Source organism: Chelonoidis abingdonii, chromosome 23 (assembly GCF_003597395.2).
Source record: "Chelonoidis abingdonii isolate Lonesome George chromosome 23, CheloAbing_2.0, whole genome shotgun sequence".
Lineage (NCBI taxonomy): Eukaryota > Metazoa > Chordata > Testudines > Testudinidae > Chelonoidis > Chelonoidis abingdonii.
Genome location: NC_133791.1, coordinates 16964228 through 16992076, shown reverse-complemented (window position 1 = coordinate 16992076; position 27849 = coordinate 16964228). Strand labels below are relative to the sequence as shown.

General features: G+C 50.0%; 1 protein-coding gene across 1 annotated transcript in view; it reads right to left on the bottom strand.

Annotated features, from left to right (window-relative positions):
- Nucleotides 1-27849, bottom strand: part of LOC116828975 (protein-arginine deiminase type-2-like) — a 90502-nt gene that overhangs the window by 33350 nt on the left and 29303 nt on the right. Inside the window, exons 4-6 of the mRNA XM_075060404.1 lie at nucleotides 13949-14010; nucleotides 8155-8272; nucleotides 6578-6703 (exon numbers count right to left, since the gene is read on the bottom strand). Of these exons, the coding sequence (XP_074916505.1) occupies nucleotides 6578-6703; nucleotides 8155-8272; nucleotides 13949-14010 (306 nt within the window). The remainder of the gene's footprint in view (nucleotides 1-6577; nucleotides 6704-8154; nucleotides 8273-13948; nucleotides 14011-27849) is intronic.

The following is a 27849-nucleotide window of genomic DNA, read 5'->3' as shown; positions in this document are numbered from 1 at the left end:
TTTTGTGGGGCTCCCTCCCTCTCTCACCCTTAAGAGGTCCATGCTTGCATCTTTAGTTCTATGACCCGCATGGCAACACTGTGGGGATTGCTGGTGGCTCCAGGCCATAAACTGAGACCAATTGCTACTCCTGAAGGAATTCTGCACCATGGCAGACACAAAGAATTCATGTCCCCCACAGATTTTTTTTCTCCGCAGAATATAGATCCTACTGGAGAGGTGCTGCAGTTACACCTTTTGCCCAGCAGAGGCTGCTGTGGTGCCAGAAGAGAAGGCAGCCAGCCAGCAGAGTGGCTGCAGTCCTCACAGTGCGGCCAGGTGAGAAGGCATGGGACAGAGCGGGGCACCCAGGGCTGCAGGGGAAACACAGAATGGGGTTCAGAAGGGCTAGTGGGGGACACACTAGGGTGCAGGCTCAAGAGCTATTGAGGTGACAGCATTGAGCCAGGGGGTGAATGGGAGGAGTCTTCAGAGCCACATGGGGAAGGGGGGCTGCAGGGATACATGGGGATGGGGTAGAGATGGGGCTGCAGAGCCACACGGGGACAGGGGAGTGGGGAGGCAGGACCACATGAGGACAAGGGCAGATGTGCCATACTGAATGGGAGAGGCTAGGGGTCTTCCAGGGTCTGCATGGGGGAGGCTCCTCACCTCCCTAACAATCCCCCCCGCCCAAAAACCCTGTTCCATACTTCTCCCACCCACACCCAACAACCTGCCTGGTTCACTCTCAGGCTTCACTCTTCCTTCTCCCTCAGCTCCTCCATTACCTCTGACTCCCCCAAGCCTTTGCACGGCTTCTGAGGGGTGCAGGAAGTACAGTTCCGTATTAAATGAACTCAAAGGTCTGTATTAATATGCCTAGTAAGAAAACTATTTGTCCAAAAACACTTCCTGAATTTTTTTTGGTCTGTATTTTTACAGACATTCTTGCTGACAGGTATTTTGAAATAATTGAAACTGGCGTGATTATATTGTGTTATTTTGACAAATCAGATATGCAGAATTTTAAAATATTGTGCGCAGAATTTTTAATTTTGTGGCGCAGAATTCCCCCAGGAGTAAATCTCTGTGCTCCACAGATACAACCAGACTGTCGCTCGTCTTTTAACTAGCAATTTAATAAGTTAATTAAGTGGAGGGGTTAGGAGCCCAAGTATCCCGCACTCCAGGCCAGTGCACTGTCATTTGAGCTAAGGGAATGGGCTCCATGCAATCTTGCCAAGACAAGTTCTTCGATTTCAGTCCCATAGTGGCTGGGCTCTCTGCGCCCTTGAGAGCTGTAATGTGATCATGTGCTGACACACTCCAGCCTCATACAGACTTTTTCCTACAAGCTGCAGAGAAAGATTTTTTTTTTAAAACCCCGTCTCTGTTTTAACTGTTCTTTCAGCATTGCACTTGCCAGGTTTTAGAGGCACTTTGTGTTCCAGGGTTTTGATTGTGCTGTGTGGCCTCTCAAAGGCAGGATCAAAGCCGCATCCCAGTGAGGTTTCAGGCTTGGTCCCAGATGACACCACCAAATTGAGTTTTAGAACCTCCTCTGCCCAGGAAAAGTTGCTGTGGCTACTCCTTAATTCACTGCGACCAGGGTGTGCATTTTGTCCTTTCAGGTATTTAAGATAATATTCTTATAGTGTCACTGAGTTTAAGGCCAGAAGGGACTGCCAGATCAGTTGGTCTCTCCTGTATATCACAGGCCCATCAGTCCCACCCAGCATCCAGACACTGAAGGCAACCACGGTGAGCCAGTTATGGAATCTTGGACCAAGCCATAGAGAGAAGAAGCATAGCCCTGTGGTTAAGGCACTGGCCCTAGAGTTGGGTGAATTTTTTTTCGGTGAATACATTAGTCACTAAAAAAAGGCACCTTCAGGTCACCTCGAAACATTTTGTTTGCAAAACCATATATTTCAACACAACATTGCATTTAGAAAGGCAGCTAGATTTAATGAACAAACACAGAAAAGGAGAACAAACACCCTAGGCGGAAACGAAACGTTTTGTTCAACCCAAAACAATTTTGGGGGACAGGGGTCGGTTTCGGCCACCAAATCAAAAAAACAGTGATTTGCCCAGCTCTACTCAGATCAAATCCCAGTTCTGCCACAGCTTCACTGTGTGTCCTGGGAAGACTCACTTAACATCTCAATTCGCCATTGCTAAAAAAGGAATAATAATCCTCTCTTTTGGGCCAGCGGCTAACTCATTACCTGTATGCCCCAGCACAGTGGCCTTATCTTAAAGCAAATAAAAATGATAATAAAGATTGGATAAAACCCGTGCTCCAGAGAGGGCGCTTAAAAACTGCAAGTTTAAGAGCAACAAGCCAGCCTTGAAAACACTGTAGATTTCCTTTCACATATTATTCCTTTCACGAATTATATTGTTAAATTGTTTTGAAATGATTTTAATGCACATGGAAGAAACTCAACACCCTGTGAAACACCTGTGCCAGTTTCACTCCATGTCTAAACTACTCAGAAGCATCAGAGAATTTGAGGTTGGACAGGACAAGCATTTCAAACAGAATGCATGTGTCCTGTTTTAATGGACAGGTGCTGGCTTTCTAGCAAGCTCCCAATGGACGAAAGCTCTGAGAAGGAAGCCGCATGGCCTTGTGGCTCGAGCACTAGGCTAGCACTCAGAAGACTGGGCTCTCCTCCTGGCTCTTTCACTGACTTGTTTTATGTTGCATCCCCTCTCTGTACCTCAGTTTCTCCATTTGTAAAAGAGTGATCTTCATACTGACCTTTTTTGTAAAGTACTTTAAGATCTATGCATGAAAACGTGCTACCTGAAAGGGAGTATCATGGTGAGACTTTTTCCTGGTAATCAAGTATCAGGGGGTAGCCGTGTTAGTCTGTATCCACAATAGCAACATCTGAAGAAGTGGGTTTTTTACTCACAAAAGCTTATGCCCAGATAAATCTGTTTGTCTTTAAGGTGCCGCCGGACTCCTTGTTGTTTTCCTGGGAACGATTTTCTTAAAGCCTCTTTGCTAGATTATTTCTCCCAATCTAATAAAATTTCATCTGGGTGATATGGCTCATGGCAGTTAAAGATCTGATAGGTAAGTCTCTCGTTGGCTGTTAATTGGAACCCAATCATACGCAGACACTGATTTATTTTTTTTTATAAATCAGCCTAAATCCCAAGTCAAACATGCTCTGGCATCTGCAACTGACTGCACTGCCCTGGTATGAAGGGCCAGCTCTGGGAGAAACATCTGGACAAAGGCACTTGCCAGAGATGCTGACGGCCCTGCTCTCTGTAACACGCCGTGTTTAATTAATGTCCAGAGAGAGAACACATAGAGCTCACCAGTGCTCGCATCAATGGGAGCTGGCAGGGGAATCAGAGTGGAATTTTGGCAAGGGAGTGGGATCAACTCATCACTCATCCATTTACTCCCTGGCAGCTCTCAATGGTGGGCAGGTAGTTAGCCTGATGGACGCTGGCTCTGCATTGCACTGAGCTAAGGCAGAATACATCCCTAGGCGGAAAGGCCTCACCATTTCCCAGCTCCAATAGGAAGTGAAGGTCATTGGCAGCGTTAAGCAGAGCACGCCCGGCGGGCATTGCCCCGTCTGTGTGACAATGGGAGATACAGTCATGTCACCACAGGATTGCTCATTGAATGATAAGGTGCTGGCACAGGTAAAGTGGGTCAGCTGGGTGGGTGGTGCCTTATGTTACGATCCACTCAATTCTCCTAAGCTAAGCAGCACAGAGCCTGGTTGTTCAAGTAGATGGGAGACTGCCCAACAACATCCAAAGGCTATAGCAGGGGTGGCCACGCTTTCTGAGCTGCATATGATAATCTTCAGAAGTTCAAGATCCAGGAGTGCCTACTGGGGCTTCGGACCTATGGGGTGCGCCTGCCTGGGTTCTCATCCTGTAGTGGGGGGTTGGGGCTAGAGAGTCTGTCCCAAGCCCCTGCAGGTGCCTCCTGTGGGGCAGAAGCGCTGAGATTGGGCAGAAGTTCCTAGCCCCACCACCGTACGGCAGAAGCCCCAAGCTCCCCACCTAGGCTGGTAGTCGGAGGAGTTGGGGGCTCCGCAAACCGCACTTTCATTGTAAAAGAGTAACTCGCGAGCTGCAGTTTGGCCACCCCAGGCTAGAGCAAAGCATGCTAGTTATTCAGTAGGAACCAACCATGCACACACGTTTGCCTTAGAAAACAAACAAAACCCTCTAAGAATAAACATAATATAAACCTGGTCACCCAAAGGACCCCATAACCTGATTCTGAGTCCATTCCTCTGTCTGTCTATCTCCACTGCCTGTTATTACCCCCAATGGTTTGTCTTGTGATCAGCTTGGACTGGGACAAGTGTGTCTCCTTGCTGTGTAAAGCACCATGCACATCATAGATAAGTGTGAAATATAGTCTGAAGAAGTGAGGCTTTTTTTACCCATGAGAGCTTATGCCCAAATAAATCTGTTAGTCTTTAAGGTGCCACTGGACTCCTTAAAAGCAGCAGAGAATCCTGTGGCACCTTATAGACTAACAGACATTTTGGAGCATGAGTTTTCGTGGGTGAATACCCACTTCGTCAGACGCAGGTAGTGGAAATTTCCAGGGACAGGTATATATATGCTAGCAAGCAAGCTAGAGATAACGAGGTTAGTTCAATCAGGGAGGATGAGGCCCTGTTCTAGCAGTTGAGGTGTGAAAACCAAGGGAGGAGAAACTAGTTTTGTAGTTGGCAAGCCATTCACAGTCTTTGTTTAATCCTGAGCTGATGGTGTCAAATTTGCAGATGAACTGAAGCTCAGCAGTTTCTCTTTGAAGTCTGGTCCTGAAGTTTTTTTGCTGCAGGATGGCCACCTTAAGGTCTGCTATAGTGTGGCCAGGGAGGTTGAAGTGCTCTCCTACAGGTTTTTGTATATTGCCATTCCTGATATCTGATTTGTGTCCATTTATCCTTTTCCGTAGTGACTGTCCAGTTTGGCCGATGTACATAGCAGAGGGGCATTGCTGGCATATGATGGCGTATATTACATTGGTGGACGTGCAGGTGAATGAACCAGTGATGGTATGGCTGATCTGGTTAGGTCCTGTGATGGTGTCGCAGGTGTAGATATGTGGGCAGAGTTGGCATCGAGGTTTGTTGCATGGATTGGTTCCTGAGCTAGAGTTACTATGGTACGGTGTGCAGTTGCTGGTGAGAATACGTTTCAGGTTGGCAGGTTGTCTGTGGGCAAGGATTGGCCTGCCACCCAAGACCTGTGAAAGTGTGGGATCATTGTCCAGGATGGGTTGTAGATCCCTGATGATGCGTTGGAGGGGTTTTAGCTGGGGGCTGTATGTGATGGCCAGTGGAGTCCTGTTGGTTTCTTTCTTGGGTTTGTCTTGCAGTAGGAGGCTTCTGGGTACACGTCTGGCTCTGTTGATCTGTTTCCTAATTTCCTCGTGCGGGTATTGTAGTTTTGAGAATGCTTGGTGGAGATTTTGTAGGTGTTGATCTCTGTCTGAGGGGTTAGAGCAGATGCGGTTGAACCTCAGTGCTTGGCTGTAGACAATGGATCGTGTGATGTGCCCGGGATGGAAGCTGGAGGCATGAAGGTAGGCATAGTGGTCGGTAGGTTTTCGATATAGGGTGGTGTTAATGTGACCATCCCTTATTTGCATCGTGGTGTCTAGAAAGTGGACCTCCCGTGTAGATTGGTCCAGGCTGAGGTTGATGGTGGGGTGGAAGCTGTTGAAATCATGGCCCTGACTGGGACAACAGCAGTGCTACAGCTTGAGATTACAGGGTACGAGCAGTAGGGTGGGGAGGAATCTTACACAGACCTTCATCATGTTGTGTCCAACAGTGTTATCCCTAGGCCCTCACTTTCTTTGAGGGTGAAATCCACCCTCAGGGAAAGCAGACATAAGATCCCAGGAAATAAAACATCTTGTGTTGCTTTTGCTCCCAATATGAGAGATGGAGGCAGATAGAGGAAGGGACTGTTCCCAAACTCCACTCACAGACTGAGAGAAGTCGAACAGCTTTGCTAAATTAACGAGCGATGAAACACATAAATGTCAACACTGCTTGACTCATCATAATGCTTCAGAGTTAACACCCTATTGGGATGGAGGAGGCAGTTCCCACTTCCTAGAGCTGTTGTTTCTGTCACACCTCTTTGAGACAGGCACATCTCTAGTATCGGACAGACAGCATGGCTTCAGGGTCCACACTGGGAAAGCCATCTTTGCTACTATAACACCAGAAGCGTAGGGCGGCAGCCTAGTCTGTCACTAGTATAACTCCAATGACTCCTGATTGATACCAGCTCGAGCAAGATCAGGATCAGGTATTCTTTTACAAGACAGTAAACTCTAAATTCTGGGGGAAATGATGGAGCCACCAGAGAAGTGCTGGAGCAGTGAACTACTGCCCGCTGGGTGAGTGATTCCCAAAGGGTCGATTGTTTTAGTGGGAGGGGTGTGCCTGGGAAACCTCAACAAAGTGCATACAGGAAACAAGAGAAAAGGAAAAGAAGAGTTTGCAGCACCGGAGAGGGTTAAAAAGCATCATGAAACAGGGCGAAGGAGAAGAGAAAGAAAAGAGGAACTACTTACTCTCCACATAAAAGACTCCTACTTTGTCAGAGTCAGACATAGGAATGTAGAGAACCATTTCATACCCAGCAGGCAGTCGTTGGGGGCCTTCGGTTCTCAAGATCATCCGAGACATGTCCTGCAAATCTAAAAACAACAACAAAGGCAAATAAAGGCTGGACATCGGATCAGCATTGCCACCGCTTCCGAGGTTATTAAAGTTATCGACTAACAACCGTGTGTGGCAAATTAATAAACAAGAAACATATGGAGATGGGTACATGGGTCAGCCTGGGAAAACCAGAGCACCTTCCCTAGGTGATCCATGAAAAGACCAATAGCAAAGGACAGTTGTAGACACCCAGAGTTTCAGAGAATTCACAAACCGCTTGCTTCTGCACAGGTGACTCTGGAGAGGCACGTGGCAATCACAGCATTACTGCGCTGCGTTAGGAAGCACTACTGTGGGCATCTGACCCCTGGTTCGGAGACGCATGGTCACACATGCGACCGTCCTGCTGCCAAGCCCCAAAACGAAGGATGAGAACCACACAGGGGCAGACCAGTCTCTTTAGCCTGGGCAACAGCTTCATTGCCTGAGTGTCGTAATTTAGCATTTCCGATGCAAACAGCTGCCAGTAATAAGAGGGAGACTGCCAGTAGCTCGCTCACAGAGAAGCCTGCTGAACAGTAAAATAAAACCAGTAACATCTCTCCAGTGTAACGAGGCACAAGTGAGGGGTAGGTCAACATGTGGGCTGCAGCGGCTGGTAGGCAACTTGATTACACCAGCTAGTTTTTACTGGAGTAAGTGGAACCAGCGAGTTGCATCTGCTTTTCACAAGTTCTCTGGTTGCTGTATAGGGGAGATGCTGCCCTTCCTTGGTGTTACTGGCCTGTGAATCTTCACGTATGCTGGAGAAACAATCACCAGAGGTTTAGAACTGGGGAGTGAGCGCTCTGTACGCAGATTCCCCCCAGGCTCTGAAAGTCTGGCCAAGTTCTTCCCTTTTCTCGCATCGGCACTTGTCATAAAGACTCTGTGGGCCAAATTCTGCCCATAGTGGTATCAGCATAACGTCCACTGTCTTCAGGATCTGTCCTCTTACCTCTGTGCAACCTCACCGAGGCAACTGGCTCCCATGGATGTAACAAACCGAGAAGGGAATTTGGGCCTGCCCTTGGAACTGAGTTAAGGATTCTGCTTGTGATGCAGGAGCCAGAAGAGAAGCCAGCTCACTCATGGCTGGGCTGTTAAACAAAGTAAAACTTACTCATCTCTAAACTGATCTGACCAGCCTCAAACACATGGGATGCTGATCTGCTGACTCCAGCGTCAATGCTTTCCAGGATAGAACATCACTTTAAAAGGACACTGAAGGATCAAATTTGGCCCCAAATGCAGGGTTAGTGTCTAGAAACTTTAATGTGACAGCAGCATGAAAAGTGAAAGGTCAATTAGCTTTTAAAAATTCTCCCTGCTTTGGTAACCTGCATTGTTATTAGCAACAAAGAAAAGGACATTTTAAAACAGACCAACACTCCCTGAAGAGTGTTAACCCAACTGTGAGTTACAAAGGACAGGGGTCTGCTTATACCTTCTTTGCTGAAGATTTTTTCATCGTCGCAATCCAGTCCAGAGATAAAAGGGTTGTCCTTGTCGCAGTTCACCAGCAGGATGGCTCCTTGCCCATCTGGGCCCCATGTCCAGGTTCCCTGAAAATATAACACTCTGGTTTAGGGTGTGTGCTCCCAATCCCAGTGACTATAAGCCTGTTTCTCAAAGAAAAGAATAATTCCTTTAGCTCCTGGGGTTAGAGGCCTATGGCTTCAGTGCTCGAGGCTGCGCATTCAATCCTCCCTGATAAGAATGGTGCCTACGCACATGTGCCCCCAGTTTGTGCCAAACAAATTGAAGGCCACTTTTAGTAAGAGCCTCTCCAAAAACCCATAGCAGCTTAGGTGAGCAGAGAAACTCTCTCCTCCATGCTACGATTGTCAGACACCGCAGCAATCTGTCTTTATCTTCCCTTCTGGTCCTACACTGCTCTGCAGTGCTGGAAGATGGTGTGTGCGGGGGAAAGGGAATCTCTAGCTAATGAAAGGATGGGCCCTCTGAACAAGTTGGAGAACTACACACGCGTTGCATGGAGACCGCAAGGAGGAAGTTGCCTAGGAAGAATATGATGCTTTTTGAACCCAAGAGCGAGTGGCTTGATAGCACCATGCGGAGGCCTTCTCGCAATGGAGAGAAGACGGCTCTGATTTGGCTGATAAGGAAATGCATTTGCCTTGCTGACTTGGTTGCACTACACTGCTTCTGTCATGACATGCACATTGCGATGGTGACTTGTGTGTGAGCATAGCTTCATGTGAGATAGAGGGGGATACAAGGACAGAGACACCCCCCATCTGTTTGCATTATTCCTCTGCTCTAGCATTTGTTTTACTAGGCAGCTATGGAAACATTTCCTGGGGGACTGTGACATCTACTCAACTGTCTGCCCCTCACGATGCAATGAATTCGAGACAAGGGCTGCAAACCACCTGCAGTGAAGGGATTTGTGCTTACATACTATGGTGTGTGACAAAGCTCCTCCTCTACCTTGCTGGGTCCCGTGCTTATTGGCGGATTTGCTCACCCCAGAGATCTTCCTTTCTGGTGGAACCCATAGTCTGGGTCAACTCCTCCTGTGTCTGATCAGGAGTTGGGAGGTTTGGGGGGAATCCGGGCCCGCCCTCTACTCTGGGTTCCAGCCCAGGGCCCTGTGGATTGCAGTTGTCTAGAGTGCCTCCTGTAACAGCTGCATGACAGGTACAACTCCCTGGGCTACTTCCTCATGGCCTCCTCCCAACACCTTCTTTATCCTCACCACAGTACCCTCCTGGTGTCTGATAACGCTGTTACTCCTCAGTCCTCCAGCAGCACACCCTCTCACTCTCAGCTCCTTGCGCCTCTTGCTCCCAGCTCCTCACATGCACTTCCTCTCCTCTAGCTCCCCACTCCCTGACTGGAGTGAGCTCCTTTTTAAACCCAGGTGCCCTGATTAGTCTGCCTTGATTGGCTGCAGGTGTTCTAATCAGCCTGTCTGCCTTTATTAGTTCTAGCAGGTTCCTGATTACTCTTAGTGCAGCCCTGTCTGGTCACTCAGGGAACAGAAAACTACTCAGCCAGTGACCAGTATATTTGCCCTCTACCAGGCTCCTGTACCCCACTGGTTTGGGTCTGTCACAGGTGGTGGATCATTAGAAATGACTGGCCACAATGGATTGGTTTTCCTGTTATGAATCATTCCCCCTGATCCCCTACTGCTTCATTCTCAAGATGCATCATTCTAGGGACCGACGCCTAGTCTTCTGCAGGCCACAGACTTTTTTTTTTTAAATGGATATATCTACGCTTTTAGAGTGTGGATTTTAACGGAGAGAGTTAGGTAAACCCCAGCTTAAATACTAGAGACGGACCAGAACCAAAAGTCCATGACTCAAGCACCACTGGACTTTCACATGTCCAAAATCTAGATTCAAATTCTGCAGCGGAAGCCCATTTCTAATCCCCACCCAGCGATAAACGGTAGCATAGCAGCGATAATAGGAAGGATGTAAGTTCATGAATGACAGCTTGGACAACTGCTGCAACCGATGGATAACTCAGCGGGGAAGGTCGGAGGTATGGGAGAGGTGGGGATTAGGTGATGGAGGGGTCCCCTGTGGGCATGAAACGTCCCAGTCTTTCCCAAGGAGGTAAAATGATTGATTTTATGTGAATTCCTCGCACAGCTTCAGCTGACTCTCGCAGCCCTGGTTTAAATAGCGATGGTGAAAGCGACCCTGTCACTGAGGTCTCCACAGGCTGGTGCTGCTCAGCCGAGCAAGGACGCAGAACTTACTCCAGCTTTCTCAGGAATTAAGGCATGCAAGTATCAAGCGGATGCAGCTCCCGGCTCTGGTCCGGAAGCCTGGCGAGCAGCACCTTCTCAGAATCAGCCTTCCAATTCCAATGCTAACACCAATGTTGTTACAGTAAACGTATCCACGGACCAGAGAGGGGCTTGAGCTAGAGGACTCGGAGCCAGTGAAGGCACATTGCAAAGATCAGAGTTGTGGGTCAGAACCAGCTCGCTTTCTTCCCAAAGGACACACGCCTCATTGCAGTGGCAAGGGGACAAAAGTTGAAGGCAAAGTCCTATTTCCACTGTCCTTACTGAGAGGGTAGCTGCTTCCTGCTTATCTGTGCCCACAAAGGAACGGGGTAGGTGAGAAGATGGCTGCCATGTGCATCAGGCTGGGCCCTGGGCCCCATTTCTTCTCTTCTCTTCTCCTTGCCCCCTGTGTTCTCCCCACTCCCCATCTTTGGCAGGGAAGGGGAATGCAATCAAAGAAAGAGAAAAGGCTCAACATCAAAGTACAGAGTAGTCACAGCAGCCAGCGCATCCAGGGTCATTTAACTGCTGGTGTCCCGGCACCGGTTCAAGAGCTAGCCTGGCGGGTCCCTGCATTTAACTTGTGGGTGCTTGAGGAAATCACTGTGACACAAAAAGCCGGAGTTAGGGGCCTACGCTCAGTTACCACCAATGGGGAGAGATGGGCGTCTTAGACTGCGGTTCACGAAAGCCAGCACGTTAGGCAGGGAGCCACCTAAGCTAGCCAATAGGAGAGGCCAACCAGACGGGTGTACGCTAAGTCCCGCCCCTCTCATGGAGCTAAGTGCTTCAGTCAGGGGGTGGAGGAGAAAGAGGACAACTTCCCTCATACCATTTATCCCTGGGGGTAGGATATTCACCTGGGATGTGGGAGACCCCCCGGGTCACCTCCTCTCTACCTGATGGGAGAAAGGACTGGAAGAGGGTTCTGCCACTTTGCTGGTGGGAGCTCTAACCATTGGGCTACAGGGTATTTCCATGTGTGGAGTGGGGGGGTTCCCTCAGTCTCTCCAATGGGAGCTGTTGCATGGTGGATAAATAATTTAGAGTCATTGGAACAAAGGGACTGGATCCTGGATCGCTCAGTGGTTAGAGCACTCAGCTGAGAAACAGTAGATCCCTGTTCAAAATTGCAGGTGGAGGGGACTTGAATCAGAGGTCGCCCACTTCCCAGATGGGTACCCTAATTACCCGTCTAAATGTTATGGGAGAAGGTCTCCTCTTCCCCTCCTCACAGCACGCTGGTTTTTGTACACTTGTCTGACGGGCCCAATCCGGTAGGTGGCCTCTGCGCACACCCTACTGGATCAGCCCGTCAGGTGAGCTAGCTGGCTGAACACTCCCTTGCTGTGGTTTGTGAATCACTCTGGGGCTGAGACAGGAGATCAGTGCCTGGGAGCTCACGGGGGGCACCAGTGCCCGTGGCCTGGGGCAGAAACAGAACCGCTGAGGGAGCTTTGCAAAAACTCAGGGGCCGAGTTTAGGCACCTCCAGGGTTGCAACAGGAATTCTGTGCATCAGAGTGGTCCCCACCCTGGGACTGAGATACCTAAACCAGGGATTTAGTGCCTAGCTCCTTTCGGGCATTCAGGACCTCAGCCAGATCCTCAATGTATGCAAATCAGCATAGCTCCGTTGAACTCAGCACAGCTCCATTGAAATCAGTGGCGCTGAGCCGATTTATGTGGGTGAGGATCCAGGCCTCGGACTGCACCTCTCTTCACTCAGGCTATTCCATTGACAGGTGTCCTGCGCAACATCAACCAGTAAAAGATGAAAACTTGTAATGAGTAAGCAAGCTTTTGAGGGAAAAGATCATGTGCAGATCGCATCTTTACCTTGAGAGATAACTGACTGAGAAAGGGCCAGTCTGCCAGAGAAGATTAGTCTTGAACGTCATAGATTTCACCAGAGCTTTCAATGACATTCATAGAGAGTCACTATGGAACATCTTGTGACAATATGGGCTTTCAAGAAAGATACTGCCACTGGTCAAGATGAGTACAAAGGTTCAAAATGGAGAGAAAGTGGCGAGACCAATCATTTTGATATCACTGGAGGTGATTCTAACATCCTTGATTATTTTGATTATGATTAATTATCTGATGTGAAGAGCAACATCAAAAGAAGATACAGGAGTTATATGGAATAGAGGAAAACGTCAAGTTCTTGACTTTGCAGGTGACATTGGTCTGTTGGACACAGATGCTGATGCTGTGAACAGGACCCCTGCCATTTGCAAGCATGAGGCTGCCAAAGTAGAATTAACAATGAGCCAAAAGAAAATGAAAGTCAGGATTGTTGAAAGAGGAATTAGCAATGATGGTATACACGTGACTGACAGAATAGAATACAGCATGGTTAGTGAGACTGTCTACCTTGGGATCACAATCTGTGCTGATGGCCAACTCCATAAAGAGTTGCAAAGGCAAATGGTGCTTTTTTTGAGCCTGGCAAATATTTGAAAAAATAAGCAGATTCACATAAGAAGCAAGATAAAGTTATACGACGTCATGGTGATACCTACTCTGACATGTGTCTGAAACTTGGCAAATGCTCGAAGCCCACAGCAGGAAACGTAACACATCCCATCAGAGACACTTGCAGAGAACACACAGTGCCCACTGGCGGGATATAAGTATCTAACGCTGATGTGCTACAAAGGACTGGCCAACGCCTGTAGAGCCAATGATTCAATGGTTTGGGCATGTTGTACTGATGTCAAACCACCAGATTCCTAGACAAGTCCCTGGCTGGATACCACTTGGTGGAAGATGGAAAAGCAGAGGACAACAGATGACATATAAAAAATACCATTGAGAAAGATAGTGCTGTCATGGAAACAGTCTATAATGGAGCAAGGAATGTGCCACCAGACAGATGGAGGTAGAGACACAGGTTGCCTCATGTGTCACAATGCGTGAGAGCATCTAATCCACCCAGATCTATCCCTCGCGGAGGCATCCAAGCGTGTTACCACACAGGATGTAGCTCCCCCTCAGCCACATGATCTGCAGCTCCTGGAAGCCGGCCCTGTGTAGGGGGTGCAGCCACTAGTGGCTGTGTCAGAGGCGTTGGGTCCTATGCCAGATGCTGTTACTTTATGGAAAACAACATAGCGTCTCTCTAACTCTGCCACCCCCAGCTTCCTGTGGGGAAGAACAACCAGCCTGAAGCGCAATTTAAACCCTGCATCAGCTGACTGCGACTGACTATGGCAGTGCCTGCATTGGGCTGTATGTGGGCATCATGGGCCGAACACAGATTCTAAGGGAAGGAAAGTCACAAGTTTATTGAACAGCAATTTCATTCCAGGCTCCATACCCAGGCCCAGGAGTCACATTTCACAATGTGTCCTAAGGGGCCAGGAACAAGTGGATCCTTTAAAAAACCCACTTGGAAAGGCCTGTCGGAGTCTGCAGCGCCCTGCTGACAAATGCTAGCGCGATGGAACCAAAGGCAAACTCACCTTCCTCGGGTTGTTCTTTTCGACCACTCCTTCGCGATCTGCGTCGACGTCCAGAGAGATCCCTAGGAACACAACACATCTGGTCAGATCACTGCTCACCTGAGCCCCGCAGTGCAAATAAGAATTGAGGGCTGGTGCAGCGGGCAGAAGGGGCAATAAAACAATCTGCATGGAACTTAATATTCAGTGGATGTGACAAACCCATTTTACAGATTTATAGGTTGTAAAGCCAGAAGGGATCAGGGTGATCATCTAGTCTGACTTCCTGTTCAGCACAGGCCAGGGACCATCCCTAAAACAATGCCCAGTGCAGAGCTTTTCGAAACCTTTTGCATCTCGATCTACAAATCGTGAGTGATGGAGAAGCCAACACACCCTTGGTAAATTGTTCAGATGAGCGACTTGGTCTCAGTGTAAGGCGTGCTTTCCAGTCCTTCCATCGGTCTCATAGAATCAAAGAATCTCAGGGTTGGAAGTGACCTCAGGAGGTATCTAGTCCAACCCCCTGCTCAAAGCAGGACCACTCCCCTCATGGCTCTCCTCTGAACCCTCCCCAACGTATCAACAGCCTTCATGAATTGTGGACGTCCCTTCTGAAATGCCTGGGAGGCAAGTGAGTTAAGCCCTGAAGAGAGACCAAGTCTGCACTGGCCCCCTCTGCATTCATTCAGGTGACCAATCTCACCTAGGTTTCGGAGCACTCCAGGGGTGGGCGCTAGGCCTGTTCATTAAGAGCAGCCACACTAGGTGCAGCTGGGCCCAGCATTGGCATCGCATCATGAGGCAAGAGACGCTGGTGAATTCCCTGGCCGCTCCTTGGCTCAGTAGTGGAGAAATTGTGGAGGCGACGCCCAGTGCTGATGTATCAGCATCCCCTCTTGACAAGACAGTTTGCAGAGTCCTATGCAAAGTGATGCAGACAGGGCCCCATCCAGCCCCCTCCCAGAGTCCTGCCAGGTCTTGCTGCCTCCTCTGTTGTCTCCTGTTGAAGACTCCCCAGTGGCCGTGGCACTAGGTGAGTTGGGAAGCCAGAGGGGGAGCTTCAGTGCACCTGCCTGAGCAGGGGAGGGCAGGATGGGCATTCAGGGGCCCATGTGCCACTGATTTTGCTCCTTGCGGAAGCATTTACACCCGTGCACATGGAGTGCACTTTGCACAGGTGCAAGTTTCCCCCTGACATGCAAGGGCAATGGAGAAGCAGGTCTTCAGGGCCAGTAGTGGCCCAGTGGCACCAGAGCTGCGGACGGAGATGGGGACAGTGATTTGCTGTCACTGGGCAGGGTGAAGGGCAGGTGTGTGCGTAGGGGTCCTAGAATCACACAGACATTAACGATGCTTTATACTTCTCCAATGTATCCATTCCGGGGACTCAAAGTACTTTATAAAGAAATTATCCATCTCACATGGGCGCTGTGAGGCTATCATGTGACTATACTAAATGGAGAAACTGAGGCACAGGGACATTAAAGTGACTTGCCCAAGGTCATACTCCTCAAGGCTTCTCACTTCCCTGTCTACGCCTTAACAACAACCCTAGCTGTCTTCCAGCAGCTAGCTCTTACCTAGCACTAGAGAAACTAGGTCGGTATCATTTCCCCCATTTTACAGATGGGGAAACTAAGGCACAGAGAGGAGACATGACCTGCCCAAGGTCACCCAGCAGGCTAAGAGCAGAGCTGGGACTAGAACCTACATCTCCTGAATCTCAGTCCAATGCTCTATCCCTTAGGATACCCTGTTCCCTGCAAACTGCCCCTTTGGAGCCATCACTGACTGCAGCCCAGACCAGGCCTCTCCCTTTGTGGCTGCCCTGCTGAACAGCACATTTTCCACAGGCACTCGCTTACAGCTCAGTGCACAAAAATAAAACCCGCGCCGTCATGTGCTCTGCCAGGGTGTTAGGCAGATTAAGGGGAAATGTCACAAGGATTGTTTTCACCGGGCCCAGGACACTTCAGAGAAGCAGAAGAGAAAGAAACTAAGGAGCTGTTGGCTCTTCTCTTTCCCTTGTCTCTCCCTCTGGTGCTGCCCAGTAGCCACATTCTGCCTAGGCTAGAATTATTTCTGGTAGGACCTGGCCCAGTGGTTAGAGCACAGGACAAGGAGCCAGTGTGACCCTCCTGGGTGTGTCTGTCCCAGCTAGTAGCACTGAGACCACTTAGAGGTTAATGAGTCTGCTACAGCCTTAGCTAGTAGCCATGTGGCTTTTAACTCATGCAGTAGAGGCTCATGCACTAAGCTTCAGCAGTCCCAACTTCGATCTTAACGACCGGGGTCTGTCGGTGTTACACCAGGACTCCTGGGTTCCACTCTGAGATCAAGGAGTATGTGCAGTTCAGTGGGTGTCAGGATGCCTGCGTTCTGCGGTGTGTATGGGGTAAGCCGCCTCCCTTCTGTGCCTCAGTTTCCCCATCTGAAAAAATGAAGATAACACTCACCTTTGTAAAGAGCCCTGCCCCTGCACAAGATCTGTAAGTGTGAGAGCTCGCTGAGGGAGGAAGGGCTTCAGCCGTCACATTAGAAAGGCCTAATCTCCTCCTTTCATGCCCCCCCCCCCACCCCAGACATTATTTCACTCCTTCACACTGCATGTGGGACTTGGTTTACTCCAACTGACCCCTGGAAAGCTGCTGCTTCTAGTCAGCCTGCAGGTCTGAGCAAATAATTGAGTTCTCCATTTGGTGGCCAAACCGAAAAACAGAAAAAAAAACTTCAGCTGGTTTCAAACCAAAAATGATTTCCCCCCTTCTTCCTCGCCAAAGGGGAAAACTGAAACATTTTGTTTGCACTGAACGAAACGTTTCGAATGGCTATTTTCTAAACAAAATAGCCAAACAGTTCATTTTGAAAATGTCAAAATGAAATATTGCTTGCAGTGTTGTTGTAGCTGCGTCAGTCCTAAGGTGTTAAGAGAGACAAGGTGGGAGAGAAGGGTTGCCAGGCATCCGCTTTTTTTACCGCAAAGCCTTGTTGAAAAGGGACCCTGGCAGCTCCAGTCGGTAATGGTGACCGGGCCGTTAAAAGTCCAGTCGGCAGCACAGCGGCGGTAGCTCTCTGCCTACCCTAGCGCCATGCGCCACCCTTGCGCCAGAGTGCTGGCTCCGCAGCTCCCATTGGCTGGGAACCGTGATCAATGGGAGATGAGGGGGTGGCACCTGTGGGCGCGAGGGTAGCGCGTGGAGCCTCTCTGGTCGAACATGCATCTAGGGGCTGCACAGACCTGGCGGCCACTTCCTGAGAGCCAAGGTAATCGCCGCCGGGACCCTGTACCCCACACACCCCAATCCCCTGCCCCAGTCCCCCACAACACACCAACCCTCTGCCCCAGCCCGAAGCCCCCTCCTTCATCCCAAACCCCTCATCTCAGGCCCCACCTCAAAGCTGCCCCCCCCGCCAGCCAGAGTCCTCACCCCCTCCCGCACTCCAACCCCTGCCCCAGCCCCGTGAAAGTGAGCGAGAGCGAGTGACAGAGGGAGGGGGACAGAGCGAGTAGGGGCAGGGCCTCAGAGAAGGGGCATGGCAGAGGTGGGGCCTTGGGATGGGGCGTGACAGGGGGCGGGGCAGGGGTATTTGGTTTTGTGCAATTAGAAAGTTGGCAACCCTATGGGGAAGGTCATATCTTTTATGGACCAACTTCTGTTGGTGAGCGAGATAAGCCCCTGCTTACAAACAGCTCTCTTCTTCAGCTCCGGAAAACGCTGACACGTCTGAAAAGAAAGTCGAGGGTTTTGTTTGGCCAAAACTATTCGCCAAATTCAACCCAAATTCATGAACAGTTTTGGGGCCCCGAAAGATGCATTTTTTGGACCAATTTGCATTGGCCAAAAAGATTTCGCTCAGCTCTAGGCACAGCACAAGCTCTCAGCTACAAGAAAAGTGGTATAGATCCCAGACAGACAGACAGACCGACAAGAGGTGAAATTCCAGCCCAGGAGTGCGGCTTCCCGTTACCATAATGCAGCCCTCTGTGGTAGCTTGCGTGGGAGAATCCAGATCTCTGGCTTTGTACTGTTCAGTGCTGGCCCTAAACCAAACCAGCTGGGGCAGGAGGGTGGCTTTGCTCTTCCAGCGTGACAGGGGAAACTGAAGCCGGGAGCAAATATTTAAAGGCATGTACTGATGACCCCACCAGAGACGTGAAACTTCTCAAAGCTGCATGCTGGGTGTTTAGCAGTCTAACAGACACAGGGTCAGTTAAAGCCAGCACCTAGTCTCATGTCCAGTTATCTCCCAGGAGGACATGCTGGTTTTCAAACATGGGCGGGTGGGTACATAGAGGTGTGCATGTTTAAAAATTCATATCCGATTCTCAATAAAGAAATGGCTGAGGCACCGTTTCTGCTCACGCTCAAAGGCATTAATGAGCGATCAGGGTTTTAAATCAGTGCTCGTACCGGGACCAGTTGTTTTCACTCACATAGCACTTAGGGTTGCTAGGTGCCTGGTTAAAAAGAGACCCTGGCGGCTCCGGTTGGCACCGAGTCCGGTCAGTGGTGCAGCTGGGGCTCGGGGCTAAAGCAGGTTCCCTACCTGCCCTGGCTCCGCGCTGCTCCGGGAAGTGGCTGCCAGGTCCCTGTGGCCCCTAAGCGCATGGGCTGCCAGGGACTGGGATGCTCCGCACGCTGCCCCTCCCCGAGTACTGGCTCCGCAGCTCCCATTGGCTGGGAACTGTGACCAATGGGAGCTATGGGGCTGGTGCCTGCAGGTGCAAAGGCAGCGTGCACTGCGCAGAGCCGCCTGGCTGCCCATGCACCTAGAGGCCGCAGGGACCTAGCAACTGCTTTCTCGGAGCCATGGTAAGCACCACCGGGACCCTGTCCCCCTCCCACACCCAACCCCCTGCCCCAGCCTGGAGCCCTCTCCTGCACCCCAAACTCCTCACTCCCCCCGCACCCCAACGCAGAGCCTAGGGTTGCCAGCTGTCTAATCACACAAACCCAAACACCCTTGCCCCAACTCCTCCCTGAGGCCTCACCCTGCTCACTCCACCCCCCCTCCCTCCAGCACTTGCTCTCCCCCACCCCCACTCACTTTCATGGGGTTGGGGCAGGGGGTTGGGTTGCGGGAGAGAGTGAGGGCTCTGGGCTGGGGGCAAGGGGGTTCAGAGTGTGAGAGGGGGCTCTGGACTGAGCCTGAGGAAGGGGGTTGGGGTACAGGATGGGGTGCAAACTCTGGGAGGGAGTTTGTGTGCAGGAGGAGGCTCAGGAATGGGGATCAGGGTGTGGGAGAGGAATTGGGGTGCGAGCTCAAAGAGGGAATTTGGATGCAGGAGGCAGCTCAGGGCTGCGGCAGGGGATTGGGATGTGGGGGGCGGGGTGAGGGGTGCAGGCTCTGGGAGGGAGTTTGGGTGTGGGAGGGGGCTTGGTCCTGGGATGGGGGTTGGGGTGCAGGAGCAGGTTTGGAATGCTGGCTCCAGGAGGGGGCTCAGGGCTGGGGCAGGAGATGCAGGCTCTTAGAGTGAGTTTGGGTGTGGGATGGGGCTCAGGGCTGGGACAGGGGGTTGGGATGTGGAGGGGGGTGAGGGATGCAGGCTCTGGGAGGGAGTTTGGGTGAAGAAGGGGGCTCTGGGCTGGAGTTGGGGTGCAGGAGGGAGTGAGGGGTGCGAGCTCCAGCCGGGACAGCACTTACTTTGGGTGGCTTTCAGTCAGCAGCACAGCGGAGCTAAGGCAGGCTCCCTGCCTGCCCTGGCCCTGCACTGCCTGCGGAAGCAGCTGGGCCATCCCTGGGGGAGCATGGGGGGCTCTGCACGCTGCCCCTGCCTGCAAGCACCACATCTGCAGCTCCCATTGGCCAGAGTCCCCAGCCAATGGGAACTGCAGAGGTGGTGCTTGCAGGCAGGGGCAGTGTGTGGAGACCCTCTGCCTACCCCCAGGGGCTGCAGGAACATGCCTGGGATTCTGGGAGTGGCGTGGGGCCAGGGAGCCTGCCTTAGCCCCGCCGGACTTTAAACAGACTAAAATCTCCTGGTTTGGCTTCAGTAGCCTCTGGGAGATAGAGCCCGATTCCAGGAAACTCCCAGCGAAACCAGAAGGGTTGGCAACTCTACTGGAGCCCCCTCCTGCACCCCAAAGCCCTCATCTCCCACCCCACCCACAGCCCACACCCCCAGCTGGAGTGCTCATCCCAACCCCCTGCCCCAGCCCGGTGAAAGTGAGTGAGTGAGGGTGGGGAAGAGTGAGCGACCGGGGGTGGGAGGATGGAATGAGCAGGGGTGGGGCCTTGAAGAAGGGACAGGGCATGGGTGGGGCCTCAGAGAAGGGGCGGGGCAGGGGTGTTCGGTTTTGTGTGATTAGAAAGTTGGCAATCCCAGTAGCACGACACGTGCAGGTGGCACTTTACAGGCATGGAGGTGCGGTAGGAAGTCCTACAGAAAATCTCAGTGGCACTCTATGGTCCTATCACCACCACCCCATGTCCTGGTCATGCATCAGTGGTGCACAGTGACATGGACAGTCCCAGGCTTCTGCTACAAACTCCACCCAAGTACAGAACCTTTGCAAGCTCCCTAGCCACCACCTGAAACCTTAAAACTCCTGCTCAGATGGTCCTGCCATTTTTACAGACATCACCACCCCGACCCCCTTCGTCTTCGAAGTAGGATTTAAGCAGCTGGGACTTGGGGCCAGATCCAAAACCCACTGAAGTCAGTGAGAGTCCTCCTGCCCATTTCAATGCACTTCGGATCATGCTATAGGAGCCAGATTCTGCTCTCGTTTACACTGGTATAAAGCAGGAGCAACTCCATAAAAATCAGTGGAGTTACTTCAGATTTCTACTGGTGTAAACGAGAGCAGAATCTGGCTCCTGTGGCATGGTCCAAAGTGCATTGAAATGGGCAGAAAGACTCTCACTGACTTCAGTGGACTTTGGATCGGGCTCCAAGTCCCTGATTCAAGCCGCTTGCTCCCGGAATCTGCAGCTATCCATTATCATTACTGTAACACCCAGGAGCTCTCGCTGTGGAGCGGGACCCCAGCATGCTCGGCGCTGTACGGATATCAAACAGAACGACAGTCCTTGCTCCTCTGGTGATAGTAAAATAGCGTATCTGACACAGGCGTTTCACGGCAGCTAACCTAGGGGTTCGTTGGTGCCCGGCGTTGGATTTCAGCGCCAAGCTTTGCCACTAGCTGCCTATTTCAACACGTCGTGCGGCAGCAGGATTTGCACTGAGGGCGTTTGTTTTAAAAGGCATCTTGCCATGTTATAAACAGCACCTATTGAGTCAGGGCAAGACCAACCCCCTCGTTAGGAAAGGAATTTTTGGCTGCGACTTCGCTCAGCCTTTAGGTCATCTCCTGGCTTGGGAAGATAAAAATCTCATCCTCACACTCCTCGCTGGTGCGTCCTTACTCTTGGCATCACCTGCAAGACTCCCGTCAACTTCCATTACGTAGGACTGATTCTGCAAATTTGCACTCGCAGTCCCACCGAGACCCCTTGCCCCAGTAAGGGTTAGAGAACAGGGGTGGTGGAAGCTTCCTAATGGGGGGGTGACGTGGGGTGGGAGGAGGAAATGGTACCTGAACTGTGGCCCTCCCCCTCTGCACTGCCCCTTCCCCCCAAGCCTCCACCCTTGTGCTGCCCCTTTCCTTGAGGCCCCTCTGTGTCGCTCATCCTCATGGCTGGGCCCCCCAAGTCCCCCCCATTAGAGAATCAGGCCCATAGGGTGCCACTCCTGCAATTGGGTGTGTGTGGATGGATGCTTGCACCTGTGTGGAATCATAGATCATTAGGGTTGGAAGGGACCTCAAGAGATCATCTAGTCCAACCTGCTGCTCAAAGCAGGACCAATCCCCAAATGGCCCCCTCAAGGATTGAACTCACAACCCTGGGTTTAGCAGGACAATACTCAAACCATTGAGCTATCCCTTCCCCCAAGGAGCCCTGCTGAAGTCAAGAAAGACCCTTCTACAGGATCAAGGCCCTGTTTTGTAGCTATGGGCCTGACACAAAATCTCAGATCTAAATGCGCCATAATTTTGCAGTGTCCTTTGGGGAAGAGGCTATCGTTCGTCATGTGTTTTTGTATAACACTCCTGAGGTCCCTTCCAACCCTGATACCCTATGAACACAAACAGCAATAGGCCTCGCTCCTGACTGGGCCTGGAAAGCGCTACCACTTTACAAATAAGAGAGCCCCTATCTACTAGTAGATCAAACTGCAACTCATGAATATAGATCACTCTCACTGTACATTGCATCAGTTTATTTAGTCACTGTCATAACTATAAAGGGAAGGGAACAGCTCTCCTGTGTACAATACTATAAAATCCCTCCTGGCCAGACGCACCAAAATCCTTTTACGTGTAAAGGGTTAAGAATCTCAGGTAACCTGGCTGACACCTGACCCAAGGACCAATAAGGGGACAAGATACTTTCAAATCTTGGTGGAGGGAAGGTTTTGGTTTGTGTGCTCTTTGGTTTGGGGGTTGTTCGCTCTTAGGTCTAAGAGGGACCAGACATCAGTCCAGGCTCTCCTAATCTTTTTGAACCAGTCTCTCATATTGCAAACTTGTAAGTAACAGCCAGGCAAGCCACCCAAAGTAATTAGTTTTCTCAATTTGTAAATGTTCCTTTTTGCTAAGAGGACTTACCTCTGCTTGCTGTTACTTTGAACCTAAGGCTAGAGGGGGTTCCTCTGGGCTCTATGAATCTGATTACCCTGATTTTACAGAGATGATTTTTACCTTTCTTTCTTTAATTAAAAGCCTTCTTTTTAAGAACCTGATTGATTTTTCCTTGTTTTATGATCCAAGGGGGTTGGATCTTGACTCACCAGGAATTGGTTGGGGGGAAAGGCAGGGGAATGGTTAATTTCTCCTTGTTTTAAGATCTAGGGGTTTGGATCAGTGTTCACCAGGAACTTGGTGGAGAAGTCTCTCAAGGCTACTGGGAGGGAGATAGTTTGGGGGGAAGGTAGATAGAGTTTCCCAAATAACTCTTAAAGGATTTGGGTGATGGCAATAAAATCAGATCTAAGCTGGTAATTAAGCTGAGAGGGTCTTATGCAGGTCCCTACATCTGTACCCTAGAGTTCAAAGTGGGGAAGTCACACTGATCACGGTAACACACTCGATTTTATTCAGTATTAGCAGCAGTATTCAGTACAGTTTTTCCTCTACACAGGCAAATGGGTTTGGGCCGATCACAATATTCTGCTCCTAAGAAGTCACAGCTCCAAAGTGTTTAACAAAGGCCCCACTGCCTCCCACAACCTTTCCGTTTGCTCCGCGCCTTGCCCTCAAACTCACTGCTTCTTCGCCACTAGTCACCTTTTGCACACATGCTTCAAGGGAGTCATTTTTCCACAGCTGCATGGGACTGGAGAAAGGGCTTCAGTATATCAGGTTTCCAGACTCATTTCAAGACATCACATGAAACAATCCTGTCCCTGCGTAAGCTGTTTTGCTGCTAAAGGCGACAGTAGAAACAACTCGGGAAACAACAGTTACATTCAAGTGAATTTTACATGAGAAAAAGAGCCTCTAGGCCCAGCGCCAAAAGCAGCAGAACTTCAGCTAAAGACAGTGAAGACAAACTACCGCCATTTCCTCTGCACGAGCCCTGTGCAAACCAGATGTTATGGCTAGGTTCTGATTTACATTTTGCAGCTGTGACTCAGAAGCAAATCAAACCGATAATGCTGCTAACTGGATGTATTGGCGTAACAAAGCAGACGCCTCCTCACTCTTGTGTGGCTGCAGGGACAGCATCCAGGCCATGCAGAAAAAGTCAAGCATTTGTATTTCAGACGTGTCTAAAAGTTGCAGCTGAGATCAGCACTCCATGGTGGTAGGTGTTGTATAGACACATCTCAGAGATGCTCTCTGCCTGGAGGCGCTCGGGCCCAGATCCTTGATTTCAATGGAAGTTAGGCATCCCTAGGGTGACTAGACAGCAAGTGTGAAAAATCGGGATGGGGGTGGAGGGGTAATAGGAACCTATAAGAAAAAGACCCCAAAATTGGGACTGTCCGTATAAAATTGGGACATCTGGTCACCCTACATCCCAATACCTTTGAGGATCTGGGCCCTGCAGGATAAAGAGACAAAACAGACAAAGGACTGGCAGAGAAAATGATCCCTATTTTACAGGAGGGGGAAACTGAGGCATAGAAAGTTTCCTGCCTGTATTTTTGGAAGTGCTTGGCACACACAGGCAGGGCCAGATTTTGAAGCATTCAACTTCCATTTAGGCATCAAAGTGAGAGGCCAGCTTTTCCAAAGAGCACCGTGCCTTGGGCACATACTTCTTTGCTGAGCCCTTTTTAAAAAAATCTGGCCATTTGCATCACCAAGGGAGCTGCTGGCTTGTTTGAAAATCTGACCCCAATGGTGGGTGCTGAGCCCTGGAAATTCTCAGCATGGGCTCATCTGAAAACCTGGATTTAAGTGACTTGCTAAGGTCAACAAGGGAGGGTATGGCCAAGCCAGGAATTGAACCCAGATCTCTGGAGTCACAGACAAGTTATTATCACAGAAGTATCCATGCTTGCCAAACTGGACAGGCTCTGTCATAACTATTAAGGGAAGGGAACAGCTCTCCTGTGTACAATACTATAAAATTCTTCCTGGTCAGAGACACCAAAATCTTTTTACCTGTAAAGGGTTAAGAAACTCAGGTAACCTGGCTGACACCTGACCCAAAGGACCAATCAGGGGACAAGATACTTTCAAATCTTGGTGGGGGGAAGGCTTTTGTTTGCGTGCTTTTTGTTTTGGGGGTTGTTCGCTCTTGGGACGAAGAGGGACCAGACATCAATCCATGCTCTCCAAATCTTTCTGAACCAGTCTCTCACATTTCAAACTTGTAAGTAACAGCCAGGCAAAGCGTGTTAGTTTTATCTTTGTTTTCTCAACTTGTAAATGTTCCTTTTTGCTAAGAGGATTTACCTCTGCTTGCTGTAACTTTGAACCTAAGGCTAGAGAGAATTCCTCTGGGCTCTATGAATCTGATTACCCTGTAAAATTATTTTCCATCCTGATTTTACAGAGATGACTTTTACCTTTCTTTCTTTAATTAAAAGCCTTCTTTTTAAGAACCTGATGGATCTTAAAACAAGGCAAAATCAAAGGGGATTGGATCTGCACTCACCAGGAATTGGTGGGGGAAAGGAGGGGGGATGGTTAAATTCTCTTTGTGTTAAGATCCAAGGGGCTGGATCGGTGTTCACCAGGAACTCGGTGAAGAAGTCTCTCAAGACTATCCAGGGAAGGGAGCTAGTATTTGGGAGTGGTGGCAGCAAAACCAGATCTAAGCTGGTAATTCAGTTAAGGGGTTCACATGCAGGTCCTCATATCTGTACTCTAAAGTCCAGAGTGGGGAAGGAACCTTGACAGGCTCGCACAGAATACTTGCTCTCAAAAAAAGAAAAAGCCCCAGTACTGTTTATCTTTTCCATCATCAGGGAAGAAGCCAAGAGAGTAGATAGTGTGCCTGGGCTCGTACGTTTTCATAACAATATTGCAGCACAGGATTCTCACTTCCCAGTTGTGTTAGGATTACCGATGAGTCCAGAGTATAACCCCAGATCAGAACACAGAATCACTGAGACATAGGACTGGAAAGGAAAATGGACAGATCTAGTTCACTCCCCTGCCCCGAACCAGAACTAGGGCCTGGTTTACACTGGGTGGGGGAGTGTCAATGTAAGATATATGTCGACTTCAGCTATGGGAATACCATAGCTGAAGTCAACGTATCTTATTTTGACTTACTTCCCGTCCTCACGGTGTGGGATCAATGGTCGCGGCTCCCCCGTCGACTCCACTACCGCCTCGCGCCCTGGTGGAGTTCCGGAGCCAAAGCGAGCACGTTCGGGGATCAGTATATCGCATCTAGACAAGAAGCGATATATCAATCCCCGATAAATCGATCACTACCCGCTGATCCGGCGGATAGCCTGGACATACCCTAAGTATGGTCTGTAGACCATCCCCAATGGGGGTTTGTCTAACCTGTTCTTACAAACCCCCAGGGACAGAGAGTCCATAGCCTCCCTAGGTAATTTGTTCTGGTAATTTGTGTTTAACTACCGAAACATCCTTAAACCGTGCATGCATGAGAGAGAGAGAGAGGGAGAGAAAAATGACAAATAAATAATGGGGAATAACTGGCTTGGGAGCAGCACTGCTGAGAAAGAGCTGGGAGTTGTGGTGGATCACAACCTCACCGCTGCGATCCTGTTGCAAAGGAAGTAGATGCAATTTTAGGTTGCATTGACAGAGGCATAGCATGCAAGTCACGGGAGGTGATAGTACCGCTCTACTCGGCGCTGGTTAGGCCTCAGCTGGAGGATGGGGTCTCATTTTGGTCACCGCTGTATAGAAAGGATGTAGAGAAACTGGAAAGGATCCAGAAACGAGGAACAAAGATGATCAAAGGGCTGGAATTCAAGCCGTACGAGGAAAGGCTGAAGGAACTGGATACGGTTAGTTTGGAAAAGAGGAGATTAACGGGGCCATGACAGCGGTTTTCAAATACTCGAAAGGCTGCCCTAAAAAGGCTGGAGAAAAATTGTTCTCTCTTGCCACAGGGGGCAGGACAAGCGGTGATGGATTCAAACTACAGCCCAGCACATTTAAATTAAATCTCACAAAACCCTTCCTAACTGTAAGAACAGCAAGACAATGGAACAGATGCCTCCATGGAAGCTCCTTCACTGGAGGTTTTCAAAAAGAGGCTGGACAGCCACCTGTCTTGGATAGTTTAGGCACAACAAATCCTGCATCTTGGCAGGGGGTTAGACTAGATGACTCTTGAAATCCCTTCTAACCCTTTGGTTCTATGAGTCTATGATCCAATCCTGGACCCAGATCCATCTCTCTTAGCTATGTAACCCCTACAGCACCTGGGTGTGGTGCTTTATCCCACCTAATGGCGCTGAGACCATCTGGAGATTAATGAGTCTGCTACAGCCTTAGCTAGGAACCATGCGGGTTTTAGCTCATGCAGTAGAGACTCATGCATTTAGCTCCAGCGGTCCCAGGTTCGATTCTGCCCACTGATGACTGGGGTCTGTCAGCATTACCCCAATATACCAAGGTGAGCAAAGTCCCCAGCAATCCCACTGCACTTTGGGATTTTGGAAATGTGACTGAAATGCGGCAGGTTTAACCTGTCTCCAGTTAATATCAGACAGGTAGCAAAGCATTAGCTCAGTACTTCAGGGCTTCCCAATGTCCAGACCGCTCTCAGCATGACTATGTATCAATGTAGAGACAAACCCGGATGTCAGATCCAGCTTCTGACGAAGATAAAAACGGGTTTACATGGGCTAGCGTTTGAAGTCTCTTCCTGCCCTTGCTAAGCCCAACCCCAGCGGTAATGGTCTCCACAGCTGTGGGTTGCGTGAGCCTTGGTGTATTTCTCAGACACAGCAGAGGGGTGGGGGAGAATTGCACCCACATAAGTGCCTCTGTTGCTAAGAATTCTCCATCTCAGATGCTTCTTTGACCGGGAAGGCAGGTACTAGGCAGCGACACAGCAGTGGGTCAGAGCAAAATTCCCAGTGGGCCCTGGCCTCATTACTGCATGCAGCAGACTAGCAAGACAGCTGACTTCCCAATTTCATCTCAAAGATGCATCAAAACTGCCAGCTAAAATCAAGATGCCCCGTTTCTGAAATTGTTGTGCCTCTCAGACAGTACCTCAGCCACAAACTTTCTAAGGCTTTGTCTACTCTGGCAATTGAAGGACAAAACTGGTGTCTTTCGGAGGTGTTAATCGCCCACCCCCACCCCGAAAGACAAATGTTTTGCTACAAGTGTCTGTGTGAACGGCGCGCTGTCAGAAGAAGCGCTCTCCTGTTGACAACGCGAACGCCGCTTGTTGGGGATGGAAGTATTTTGTCAGCAAAAGTGCCGACAAACAGTGGCTACACTGCCCGACTTTTAGCG